At 48.7% G+C, this 13,889-nt stretch overlaps 1 protein-coding gene across 2 annotated transcripts in view; it reads left to right on the top strand.

Annotated features, from left to right (window-relative positions):
• Sobp (sine oculis binding protein homolog) overlaps positions 1-13,889 on the top strand; it is a 173,449-nt gene that overhangs the window by 144,508 nt on the left and 15,052 nt on the right. For both annotated transcript variants that reach the window (XM_085842803.1, XM_085842802.1), the window contains one exon: positions 9,493-11,434. In XM_085842803.1, coding sequence (XP_085698929.1) covers positions 9,493-11,418 — 1,926 coding nt within the window. In that variant the 3' untranslated portion in view covers positions 11,419-11,434. The remainder of the gene's footprint in view (positions 1-9,492; positions 11,435-13,889) is intronic.

The following is a 13,889-nucleotide window of genomic DNA, read 5'->3' as shown; positions in this document are numbered from 1 at the left end:
ACTTCCGGTATGCAGATGGAAAGGAAGTGTCAGCCATCTTGGGGATAAACGGGATGCGGGACAAAGCAGGCACTTTCTCTATTGCTTGGGAAAGCTTTCCCCTGCACCCTCCCCTCGCCCCCAAAGAAAGGTGAATTTGGCCCTACAACCATTAAGAGATTGTTCTCTCTGCTGAAAGGGTGGGAGTAACGCCACAAAGGCAGCCATGAACCCTTTGCTGGGCAGAGACATGGGCAGAGTGCATCTGTGAGATCGGTATATATTTACCTTTGCATCATCTTTGCTCCTCCGCGATGAATGGGAGAGATGGTGCATCCCACTTTTCAACGCTGGGAGAGGATTTCTGACTCTGGAGCAGAGGGCCCAGTGCTCAGCTCCAGAATCGCTACAGTGTATCACTGAACGATCCACAGTGTGTCCTTGAAAGAAAAAGAGATTAGCTGAGCAGGGGTTCTGGGAGAATCCAGCAGGCTGGTAGAAGGACCGGGGTAGTTCCAGCTGGGAGTCCTGGACCCACTCTTCAGGACAGAGAGCTTCGGAAAGCACATCCTCTCTCTGGGCCTTTGATTTCTCATGTGAAAACGGGGAAAGGGAAAGAAGTTTGTCATTAGAACTGAGGATGATAACTTAACTGAAAGCCTCAAGGTCAATAGATTAGAAATAGCCTCTAGAGCTGGGCGTGGTGGCACACGCCTTTAATCCCAGCACTCGGGAGGCAGAGGCAGGCGGATTTCTGAGTTCGAGGTCAGCCTGGTCTACAAAGTGAGTGCCAGGACAGCCAGGGCTACACAGAGAAACCCTGTCTCGAAAAACAAAAAAAAAACAAAAAAAAGAAATAGCCTCTAAATTCTCGTTATGAAAAACAAACATCAGAATACCAGCCGTGAGATACGGCTGTCATAAAGCACATACATTGTTTTCCATGCATTTAGGAAATACTTTCATTGCTAAGGCAGAGGCCAAATGGCAAATTCATGTCTCTAGAGGGGGAAAATTGCTTCAGATGTTGCTGATAACAACAGCTTTTCTCAAACAGTGTGCTCTGTTGTGGAGCTAAAACCCACTTATTCTGAGATATGACTTCTGCCATTTTCTAATAGAGTCTACATGCAGGAAGAAATGAAGTGAGTTATAGCCTGTCTTAGGGTTTCTATGGCTTCGGCAGAACACTATGACCAAAAATCAAGTAGGGTTTATTCGTCTTACTTCCACATTGCTGTTTATCACTAAAGAAAGTCAGGACAGGAACTCAAACAGGGCAGGAACCTGGAGGCAGGAACTGATGTAGAGGCCGTGGAGGAGTGCTGCTTATTGGCTTTGCTCATCATGGCTTGCTCAGCCTGCTTTCTCATAGACTCTGGACCAGCAGCCCAGGCATGGCAACACCCATAGTGGGCTGGGCCCTCCCCCATTGGTCATTAATTGGGAAAATACTTTATAGCTGGATCTCATGGAGGTATTTTTCTCTGCTGAGGCTCCTTCCTCTCTGATGACTCTAGTTTGTGTCAAGTTAACACACAAAAGCAGTCAGCATACAGCCCAGAGACCAGTTCTTTCTTTCTTTCCTTCCCTCCCTCCCTCCCTCCCTCTCTTCCTCCCATCCTTCTATATTCTCATCCTCCCCCCCACCCCCCCCCACCCCCCCACCCCCCGCTGCTATGCTGAGGATAAACTCCAGGGCCTTGTGTATGCCACACATGCAGTCCAGGGACTTGGAGCTCCGAGGATACTGGATAAGAGCTCTCGCCCTGAGCTACAACTCCAGGCTCTCTGTGCTTCTCCTTTATTACATCATATGGATAGGCTCCCCAGTATACAGGGATGGCCCAGGCAGGGAGAGAACACTCCTACAATCATAAGTCATGAACTTTCAAGTATCCAAGCAGACATGTAGAAGACAGGGAGTGAGAAAGAATCAGGCCTGGGGGTAACATTTGAAGAGAAATCCAAGAATCTATTTGGAATACATGAAGCAGTCACCTAACCTGACAATAGCTAGATATGCATCAGAAGACATGGGTTTAAAAGCAGATACGAGGTTCCTGCCCTGTTTGAGTTCTGCCCTGACTTCCTTTAGTGATGAACAGCCATGTGGAAGTGTAAGCTGAATAAACCCAACTTGCTTTCCGGTTATGGTGTTTTGTCGAAGCAGGCGCAAGTTTGGTGCTAAGGGAATAAAACATAAAGGATAGTTTTTAGTTTCAAGCCGTTAGTTCAGCATAGACCTTGTGACCTTGTGTGGCTGGGTGGGCAGACACTGCAGGGAGAAGCTGAGTTTTCCCCGTTGCTAACTCTGATTCTTGCCCAGTTCCACAGCCCAGGGCCTTCTTGAGCATACCTTGGTTTTTCCGTTTGAATAAACACAAGCATTTTCTAAAGGTTCGGTCGGCAGCAATGATGGCCCAGTAAAACTAATATCCCGCCCTTCCCATTCCCACAGGAGACCAGTTGATGAGGCCCTTCCTTCTCCCTCCCACAGTGCCCAAGGCAGAACGGCTGTCAGTCAAGGTTCACTAGTGAATGTGTCAAGTGGATTACATGATACACAAAATATCTCAGGGCAGGTGGTGGCTGCTCCACCTGGAGTTAACAGTGGAGAAGGTGGCAGAGCCGCGGCGTGACAAGGGAGTTGAGTGGGATTCTGCCCTCTGATATGCGCAGAGTGTTTTCTGCTTGCAGTCACTTGCTGGCCTCTGTTTTCCTTGTGCACCTGTCCCCTGACAGTACTGCCCATACTAATGGCCTTGTTTTACAGATATGTGATGGGGTGTGTACTGTAAGCTTCACCCCGTTTCCAGAAATAACAACCCTGTGACTCAAATATCCTTACAAATACAAAGGCTTTATAGCTAGGCTCATTCTACTATCTGCTCATAGCTTTAGTATTCGTTTATTTTATTCTATGTCTTGCCACGTGGTTGGTTGCCTGGTACCCCCTCCCCAACCCCCCGTTTCATACAACTGTCTTCTTTTCTGTCTTGGGGCAAATCCTCCAGTGCCCAGCTCTCTCCCAGAATCCTTTCTCCCTGCAGATGTCCCACATCCTATTGTACCCTTCCCTATAGGACATAGTGTCTTGTTTGTTTGTTTGTTTGTTTGTTGATTTTTTTATTGACAAGAGATGCATGCATGCAGTGCACAAGATAGCCTCTGTACACAGATGAGCATCCATCGTCCTTGGTGCACTGGGGCTGAAGGCTGGAGATAGTCCCTTAGGTTCAAGTTGGCTCTCACAGATTTCAGCTCCCTTCTGGGTCCTCTCATGGCTGCATTACTGGGACGCAGAGAGGCAGGGATCTGGTGCCAGGAAGACCATGATTCTTCAGGTCTTTCCATGTTCGCCTGAATTTGTTACCATCGGCACAATTCCTTCTGTGAAGACGAGCAGAGTCCTTGTGACCCATCAGCTCTCAGACCCACGGGAAGCTGCCTTCTTCTGGATTACACCTGTGGCGGTCAGGATGGCCCTTTGGCCCCTGAGCACAGGGCAGGACTCCGTCTTCTGCACTGGCTATAGAAGCAGAGGTTTGGCTGGGTCATGAGCCACTGGCCAGAGCTCACCACGGTCCTGCAGACCAGGGATGTTTGTGATCTGCTTTGTGGACCTTACAGCCCCACTGAACCTCAGAGGGGCCAAAAAGCATCCCTGTTACAATAGAAAAACCTCAGTGAGAAACTTACATACCGTGTGTGTTTTCAGTGGCTGCCAAAGGCCTGGCCTGGTCCCTGGGGCAGATCCCTGAGGGAGGTGGGAAAGTGGGGAAAAGGCAGACAGGACTATCAAGCCACCCTACAGAACCTTCTTAGTTTGACAATGAACTTCTTCCCGAATTGCTCTTCCATAAAGGCCCCTCCCCTTCTTCCTAAATCCCTCTCCAGGCTCCTCCAAGGTCTGCCCGTCCTCAACGCATCTTTCTCCTTCCTCATGCCCACTTCCAGTTTGTGGGGAAACTTCGCCACCTGCTCCACCTGTGGTGGCCTCTCCCTCCTTCAGACACAGCAGGGTGGGGTCCATTTGGCTCAGGCATCTATCTGTACTGTGTCTCTGGCCCTTCTTCTGGGAGACAGTTGTGCCACGTAATGAGTCCAGTAATAGTCCATCCGCTCGGCTTTTTAATAAAACATGAATAGCTCAGTTTATGGCTTCCACTCCTCAAACAGGAGGAATCACTCATTGCAATGGTTCTGCCACTCACTGCCAGGCAGCCAGGCAGCTTCGTCAAGCTTTTCCTGAATTAGATCCTGGCTCTAGAGCGGAGCTCAGGTGGCACAGAATGGAGGCTCCTCAGGATGCTGAGCAGCTGGCACAAAGATCCATCAGCTGCCTTTCTTGTCACTGCAGAGGGCCCCTCTGTCACCCCTAGGACAGAAACTCCTGGGCAGCAGGGTGAGGGCAGGTGTCTGTGAGAAACACTGGCTTGTCGAGCCAGAAACATGCCTTGCCTTCTTCCAAAGACGTACAAGTTGTAGAAAAACAATCACTGCCGTTTCACCTGGGCAGACTGGAGTTTTAAAAGATAGACCATAACAAGCTGACTTGGCACACAGTTTTACTATTGTTAGTTCCATTTCCCAGATGGAGAAACTGAGGCTGAGAAGTCAGTACCAACTCCTTCCCACATTTTATGTGATTTTTGTAGCATCCTTGTTGTCCCGGGAGTCTGGGTCCTCCTGGAGGTAGTGTCAAGACCACAAAGAAGGTGTGGGCATTCCATCAGAGGGGTAAACAGGTGTCCAACCTAAGACCCTCCACTCATGTTATGAGGTGATAGCCTTCAGGTAGGATGAGACTTCAAAGCCTTTAAAAGCTTGAGGACCTAAGCTGCATCTCTGTTCTTCCGCACTTCCCCCTGGAATGAGCTCACAGGTCTGTGAGATGGCTTGGACTCTTAAGAGCAATGTCACATTTAACCTGCCAAGGCCTGGAGCCTCACCTCCCTGTGACAAAATGCAGTCTGACTCGCTGAACTAAAGTACAGAGCTGGTGTCATCTTAGTGGAAAGTCAGAAGCGTAGGGGGGTTGGGGGAGGGGGTTACTTTCAAGTTGTTGATGGCGTTCAAGGAGAAGCTAATATGTTTTTTGCTGTTTTGTTGCTGCAAACCATCGTTACCCAGAGAAGACAGATTTCAGCAAAAGAATTTCATTAAATATTGCCTGATGCCAGATTCTCACTCAGAAAGCAGCGGTGGGTTCCATTAAAGGATGACCTTTACTCCCTCAGCTGACAGCTGATTAATGTGTTAATTAGAAGCCCTGCCCCTCCCCCGAGTCGCCCAAACCTCCTTAGCCCAGAAGAACGTATATACTGTACCATGGCGTAACCTAGTGGCTTATATACTGTGGTTCGGACCTTGGACACTAAAGTGAAAAAGAAGTCTCGGTTGCCAACACGAATAGCTTGCTTTCTTCCCAGAGCTTTGAAGAAGTCATAGGAACCCCAAGTCGTGCCTTGATACCAGGGCGCCGGTATCATGAGCAAGGGAGAGTTTTGCTAAAGCCCTGTCTTTTGAGCAGTGGAGCAGAGCAGGTCACCACACATGTATTTCACAGGAAAGGAGTGAAGCCAGCAGACCAGGGGAACCTCTAAGTGCTGCCCTGGCAGTCTGCCACCAAAGTGGACCCAAGGAAATGTTCCTTCTTTTGTGTTAGAATTGGACCAGTCTCAGGAAAGTGAACCATCTTCTGCAGGGCCGTCAGGCTGGGGTTGTAGGGAACACACGTGTTTGTCTCCTCTGTGGTCTTATTGTCTAGCTGGTGACCCACAATGCACTTGTGATCTCTGGCGTCTCTGCAGGCCTGCTCAATGGCTTCTGCTGACTGTTTGGTCCCCAGATTGGCGATGTAAAACAGCAGCATCCTAGGACCAATCTGGGACCCGTTAGGGAGAGAAGGGCAACCAGACAGGCCAGATTCCAACAGAAGCAAGCAGGGATAGAATCGTACAAATCATTGCAAAGCTCTGGCACTTCCTTGGACTCATCTTAAAATGTCTGAGGAATTTTGGGATTTCTTTACCTAGTGTTGAGGGGATCTCAAAAAATTAAAATATTGATCTAATAGAATGTGTATCTGTCTCCAAAGAAGGGCACAGCACAATACAAAACCTTTAGCTTGTGTGATTTTGCATATGCAAATGTTATTTTATTAAAGAGAGGTGAAGTATGTATTTTCACATAACTACCATGGCCTAAATAATCAGCTTGGCTCCTATGATGAAACCTTTAATTACAGAAGTGTTGTTAGCTGGATGTGGAGTGAGTAATAGCGTTGGGTTTTACTGCCACACATGACGTCGTCATTTACTCCATAAATCCATTGACCTCATCTTCAGTGATGTGGCCTGAGAGACAGACTTGATTCATTATTTCTTAAGTGACAGGTTTTTTTTTTTCCTTTCCTTCCAATAATCTTCTGCCTCATTGGAAAAATTGCTTTTCCATATTTTGATGTCAGTGTTCTGAACTGAAATGTAAATAAAGCCTTAGTACAGCCAGATCCACAGCACCCCAAAAATAAGACAGTCAGGCCACGCTCAAATGGAGGCACTTTCAAAGACGTCAGGAAGACTAGCGATAGGGTTAGACCTTTGCTTTTATGGAAGAGTTCGAGAAAATTGGATTTTGCTTTTGCTGTCTGGAATTATTTTTATGTGGGGAAGGATGAAATCTAGTGGCGAACCCTTATTTGATCATTAGGATGGCGCATGAGCATTGTTTACTAGCAATTAGTAAACGTGAAGGGAGAATTGTTAAGTTATATTTAGATTTTTTTTTTTACCCTACTTGAAAAATAGTTGTCTTGTTTGAGGAAACAGGAATCCTCTAAAGGCCAGAAAAAGTGAAAGAAAAGAAAAGAAAAAAAAGAAATTCTGGTAATTTGAAAACCAATTAATGATTTCACAAAACTTTCCCCTCCTACTGTTAGAGAGTAAGATCCTAAGGGCCTACGCCAGAAAAGCCATGCGCTATTTTAATTAGTTTAAGTCATTGATGATGTTTCTTTTTCAGTTCATGAAGAGAGAAGGTATGTTTGGTCCCTCAGTGCAAACATACAGCTTTTATTTTAAGCTTGCTATGTATGCATGCTATGAAAACAGAAGCAGAGAGTTTTATTTCACAGTGGACTGTAAATGCTACATGCTTACATATTAACTTTTTTTTTTTTTTGAGACAGGGGCTCACTTGTAGCCCTAGCTGTCCTTGAACTCACCATGTACACCAGACTGGATTTAAACTCACAGAAATTCTCCTGCCTCTCTGATGCCCAAGGATGAAATTAAGTCATCACTGTCCCTGGTAGTCACTTTAACGTTATTTAAATATCATGTTTTCAACAGTTTACTTAAGCTTAATCTAGATAAGAAATGTAAAGGTCTCTGGGCATGGTGGTGCACTCCTTTCATCTCAGTGCTAGGCAGGCAGAAGCAGGCAGATCTCTGTGAGTTCAAACCTAGCCTGGTCTACAAATCCCAGGACTGCTGAGACTATCACACAGAGAAACCCTGTCTTGAAAAACAAAAAGACATGGGATGGTCTGACATGTTCTGTGGAGCAGTTTTCATGTATTTATAACCAAATATCCGGTGAGTCCAGGAGGATCCTAAAATGCTGTTGGTGAGAGAAAGCAGACATGAGCATTGGAATAATTATGTTTTAACCACTTTAATGGCTCCTGGTAGCAATAATTTTGGTAGTCAAGTTGCAGGAATTCCAGTCTCATCAAAATTCACTCAAGAGTGTTCTTATGTCAGATTTTTAGAAATATCTTAAAAGGACAAACAAAAACCAGCCCATGCCTAAGTGGGTATCTTATTCAATCTTACACTGTCAAAAATATCAATGAAAAAAAAAAAACCACTGAGAAGAAAAGAGTGGATTTCTACATGCAGACCCACATCTGCCTCCTATGAACCCACGATCACACGCTAGTGTGTCGCCACTTGTTTACAGAAAGGGAGGCTGCCAGTTAGATGAGAGGCATCATCAAATGCCCAACATATGTTGTTTGTGCATTGCTTATGTGACCAGTCATTATTAAAATGTATCTTTTAATCATATCAGTTTACAATGGTTAAACACAACACACTGCATGAACACAGCAGTAGAACACTCTGAAATCAGGGTCTCCCTTAGACCAGCACTGACTGAAGCCATTGCTAAACTGCAGGGAGAAGGTTTCAATACACTCACAATGGTGCTGAGTTTTGCGATCCCTTCTCTGAAGCTGTGCAGCTCGAATGCTATGGGAAAGATAAAGAAGGAAGAGAGAAAGGAAAAAAAAAAAAGATTGTGTGTGTAGAATCCTGTCAGGAGAAGTGAGGGACTAGAGGAACTACTGAAAATTTTGACATCTGTTTATCTGTTTATAGCGATGGCAAGATCACTCATATTAATTCTTGTTTAAAATGCCATACGAAGGGAAGACACTTGTGCAAACAAGAGTCATATTTGAATTGTAGATCATGTCTGTGCCATCTGTGAGAGCTGATGGTGTTGCAAAATTAATGTGTTAATGAAATCACAATAATTTCTCCAAAGTAATGGGTTCTGAAGCCGAGACGGACTATTTTTTGAACTTTGGTGTCTAGTGATTTCCAATTGGGAAGGCATCTGAGCCTTTAATTAGCTCTGCAGCCCAGCTTTAAAATAAATTTGGTGATATCTTTCTTTTGCCAGGAGTAGATCCGAAGGGGGTGGGGTGGAAGCCATAACAACTTTTGGAAAGTGTTCTCTGGGTGTTTGAAAAGTTGTTAAATAAGACTGTCTGCCAAGAAATGTCACCAAAATTCAGACTGCCGAGAAAGAGTGGGCAAACAGCTCAAAAAATAATTCTAGCTTGCTGCAACATCATGGGTTGGGAGAGCTGAACCTCACACAGACTTCATGACTAAGTCCAAGTTTCTCCTTGGAAGCCAGACATAGCGGTGTTCAGCGCTTTATGCGATTGGTTAGCACAGCACACCCTTTCCAACCACTTTATTGGATACAGTGCACAGTGGCTTTACATAAGGAGAATTTTAAGAGGTTATGTTGCCTGATTGTTGAACTCCCTGGAGATTCCTTCCCTCCAACGTTATGTAGATATGTATTTCCATGAGCCTGTTAGGCAAGTGAAAATATGAAGGCAAGTGTACTGAGTAGGTGTCCTAGGTATACGTACAGGGCAGGTGTGCAGGGCAGGTGTGCCGGGCAGGCGTACTTCATAGGACCCTGGGTAAGTGTCCTGGACAGGTGTACTCCATTTTGTCAGAGCCATCTTTGAAAGGGGGGGTGGGTGGAGAATGTGGTTGTTGCTAATTCTGAGGATCCTATTTATAAAGCAAATTCTTTATTTCATAGATCTTTCAGAAATGTACCCTGTAAAGGGTACCCTTCAACTTATTTGGGAAATGATGATAGAGTTTAATAGAGCCTTTATGTGAAACATGAAACGCCATGTACCCAAGAAAGTTGCTTATCTTACCTGTTGTGATTTCTATTGCTGTGTTGTAGGTGTGTGACTGGTGTAAACACATAAGGCACACAAAAGAATACCTGGATTTTGGGGACGGGGAGAGAAGGCTTCAGTTCTGCAGTGCAAAATGTCTCAATCAATACAAAATGGACATTTTCTACAAAGAGACACAGGCCAATCTTCCAGCCGGGCTGTGCAGCACACTCCACCCTCATATGGAAAGTAAAGCAGAAGGCACCGGGGTGCAGCTGCTCACACCAGACTCTTGGAATATCCCGCTAACAGATGCTCGGAGGAAAGCCCCTTCCCCTGTGACTGCAGCTGGCCAAAGCCAGGGCCCCGGCCCATCCTCGTCCACCACCGTTTCTCCATCTGACACTGCCAACTGCTCTGTCACTAAAATCCCCACGCCAGTGCCCAAGTCCCTCCCCATCAGCGAGACTCCGAGCATCCCTCCCGTCTCGGTCCAGCCACCTGCTAGCATCGGACCTCCACTGGGTGTCCCGCCTCGCAGCCCTCCCATGGTGATGACCAACCGCGGCCCAGTGCCCCTGCCCATCTTCATGGAGCAGCAAATTATCCAGCAGATCCGCCCGCCCTTCATCCGCGGGCCACCGCACCACGCCTCCAACCCCAATAGTCCCTTGTCCAACCCCATGCTCCCGGGCATTGGGCCCCCGCCCGGAGGCCCCAGGAACCTAGGCCCCACTTCCAGCCCCATGCACCGGCCTATGCTATCACCCCACATCCACCCCCCAAGTACTCCTACCATGCCTGGGAACCCCCCAGGGCTGCTGCCCCCGCCGCCCCCGGGCGCGCCCTTGCCCAGCCTTCCCTTCCCTCCGGTAAGCATGATGCCAAACGGCCCGATGCCGGTTCCCCAGATGATGAACTTCGGGCTGCCGTCGCTGGCCCCGCTGGTGCCGCCCCCCACGCTGCTCGTGCCGTACCCAGTGATAGTGCCCCTGCCGGTGCCCATCCCTATCCCTATCCCCATTCCCCATGTGAACGATTCCAAGCCCCCCAACGGATTTTCCAGCAACGGAGAGAGTTTCGTTCCGAGCGCCCCGGGAGACTCATCGGCGGCCGGAGGCAAGGCTGGTGGACGCTCCCTATCCCCGCGGGACTCCAAGCAGGGCTCTTCCAAGTCAGCCGACTCGCCGCCGGGAAGCTCCGGCCAGGCTCTGAGCCTGGCGCCCGCGGAGCGCGGTCGTGGGGAGGTGGTGGACCTGACCCGGCGCTCGGGCAGCCCCGCGGGCGCGGGAGGCCAGCCGGGCTTTGCGGGCGTGCTGCACGGCCCGCAGGACGGCGTCATCGACCTGACCGTGGGCCACCGAGCCCGGCTGCACAACGTGATCCACCGCGCGCTGCACGCTCACGTCAAGGCGGAGCGCGAGCCGGGAGCCGCGGAGCGCAGGACCTGCGGCGGCTGCAGGGACGGCCACTGCAGCCCGCCCGCCGCCGGCGACCCCGGCCCGGGCGCCCCCGCGGGCCCCGAGGCAGCTGCCGCCTGCAACGTCATCGTGAACGGCACCCGCAGCGCCCCGGCCGAGGCCAAGGGCGCGGAGCCCCCGCCGGAGCAGCCGCCGCCCCCGGCCCCTCCCAAAAAGCTACTGTCGTCCGAGGAGCCTGTGGTGAATGAGCTGGAGTCCGTCAAGGAGAACAACTGCGCTTCCAACTGCCACCTGGACGGGGAAGCGACCAAAAAACTGATGGGGGAGGAAGCCCTGGCGGGGGGCGACAAGTCGGACCCGAACCTCAATAACCCCGCGGACGAGGACCACGCCTATGCTCTGCGGATGCTGCCCAAGACCGGCTGCGTGATCCAGCCTGTGCCAAAACCCGCGGAGAAGGCTGCCATGACGCCGTGCGTCATCTCCTCGCCCATGCTCAGCGCTGGCCCGGAGGACCTGGAGCCTCCGCTCAAAAGGAGGTGCCTCCGAATTAGAAACCAGAATAAGTAAAAAATAAATAAAAAAGGTTTGTATGTGGCGGAGGTGAGATGCACCCATCGTGTCACTTACCGCTTTCTCCGAGCACTCTGAGTGACCAGGTACCATCGACGTTTTGATCCAATACCTATGACAGTTGCAGTGTTATTTAGTACACCATTACCAGTTTACAGCCGAGAGACAGTTAAGAGCCAAGATCACTCAAGCCCTTGAACCTGAGTTGAAGGCACACTCTGTTTTGTGACACACTATTTTCTTCTTTTCGGGTTCATACCTAATTTATCCAACTGGAAAAGGAGGCATGGGAGGGACGATTACTTGAGGAATCAGTTAGGAGGTTGCAGCGCAGTATTGAAATGTCTGCGTAACCCATCAGGGGGCGAGCATCTAGAGCTGGTAGTCCATTTGGCAGACGACTCTTACTCTAGCTTCTCAAGATAACCATATCTGTGGGCTAAAATGAAAAACTAGCCTTCCGGCCAACCTACCACGCCCCCTTTCGAGTACTCAGTGGCTGAGTTGATGAGTCTCACTTCTAGTGTAGACCTTAATGAAGTGGCAGGCATGTCTCTGTACCCTATGACTCCTGTACCCTACTTACTACCCAGTGAGCCAACAGTTCTGTGAGATGGCAGGGACCACACGTGAGCCACTGTAGCGACTCTTGCCAATCCTAGTGGAGTAGGCGTCCGGTAGCATACTAACCAAGAAGGAAGCTGTGACTTAGAAATATTTGCTCAGTCAGAGCTTGTCGGTGGCAGATCCGGTGTTGACTTCAGGCCTGTCCATTCAATCGCAGAGGGTGAGCTCTCCATCTACCCAAGCAGGCAACAAGCCAAAACATAGGTTTGTTATAATAAGCATTGTTTATTAACTCATTACAGAAAGAAGAGAAATGGGTGTTCCTCCAGCATTTAACTTAGACACTACTCCTTCCCTGGGCTGGGGACACACAGAAGAATGTGCAAAGTAGGTTGGCTCCGTCCTGTGGGGGGGGGGGGGTGCGAGGCCTGGGGGAGGGGAGCAGGACAAGTATCTTCACAGGGTATACAGGCTCTTCTGGGTGTCTCCCCATAATATTTCTTTGGAGCTATCTCCAAAGAAACAGCTATCTTCATCCTCCTAGTGGAGAAATAGGATTGGGGAACTTGTCCAAGATTATCTAACCTGTGGGCAGAGTTTCGATTCAAATCCAAGTTGTGGAAGTCCAAAGCTAAATTTCCTTTCGAGCACCGTAGGAGAATCGGCTCACTAGTCCCTCTGTCACCATGTTTACAAAAAGCATCTTATCACCTTGAGGCAAAGTTTATAAAGCACAGCAACGAGCCTCCACTTACCGACTTGCCCCGTTTACAAGATCCGAGCCCACCAACCTGTTGCTTTCATGGTGGGAACGTGAGCACTTGGCTTACAGCCAGAGTGGAAGCCCTGAACCAGAGCTAATGGCTAGTGTGAGAATCATTTCTTGGCCACCATGCCTTGAGGTCTCCTTTCCCGCTGGTGGCTTTGCCAGTGGGGCCAGAACACCAGAGATAATGTCACTCTTCTTTCCTCCTTTAGCCTACGATGTCTTCAGTCTGAAGGCAGTGGCCTTGGCCTTCTGGAAGGCATGCCAACTGAAAACGCCCCAGATAATTTAATCTGCTTGACAATGCTTTGAGTGACCCCTCCCCCCCAAAAGTGAGAACCTTCAGAAAGCACTGGGACTTGTCACTGACACACACACACACACATACACACACACACACACACACTCACTCACTCAAGGAAGAATGGGAGGGTGAAAGATCTCATTGTCATTACTGTGCTAAGAGACCAGGACAGGAACAGTGACAGTCCCTATAAGTGTCTAAAGTATCTATTAAAAGCATAAGCTGTATGGATGGCTGTTTGGGTGATCTGTGCTTCTGAAAGAGTCATCCATTGGACAAGGGTAGTTTCCATGGGCCAACGTCACTACTAAAAATATTAACTTGGCAATAGCCAAGTCTAGAAGATGCTGGTACCAAATAGCCTAATTCTTGTGATTGGAGAGTCCTTTTTATTGTGAGTCTCCCAAGAAATTATAGATCTTGAAAATCAGGCAGGGTTTTGAGGGCTGCCGAGAGGAGGCAAGGCAAGGAATTTAAGGAGGGGAGACCAAGTCAGCAGGGCACCCAAGTAAATTGCTGGCCCTGTGTCACCTCAGGGCCCAGCCTCCACCTTCTGTAATCCACTCTCTGGCCCTTCTGGTTCCCTGCTCAGAAAGTGCTGCCTTTGCTCTAACTCTCAGGAACTCTCGTGGTTGGAGAGTTGGAAATACTCTATTAACTAAGGGCTGAGTACCCTTTGTGCCCTAATAGTGAGCACTCCTTGGTAACAAGTCAAACTGAAAGCATTAAAAGAATAAAAATAAATAAATAAATAAAAGCAAGGGCTGTGGAGATGCCTCGGTGGGCAAAGTGCTTGTCACACAAGCACAAGGATCACAGCCCCATGTAAAA

This window comes from Mus caroli, unplaced genomic scaffold (genome assembly GCF_978045245.1).
Source record: "Mus caroli unplaced genomic scaffold, Mus_caroli_1 scaffold_9, whole genome shotgun sequence".
In the NCBI taxonomy this organism is placed as follows: domain Eukaryota; kingdom Metazoa; phylum Chordata; class Mammalia; order Rodentia; family Muridae; genus Mus; species Mus caroli.
Note: the sequence above shows the minus strand (reverse complement) of the source record. Positions and strands in the feature narration are given on the sequence as shown.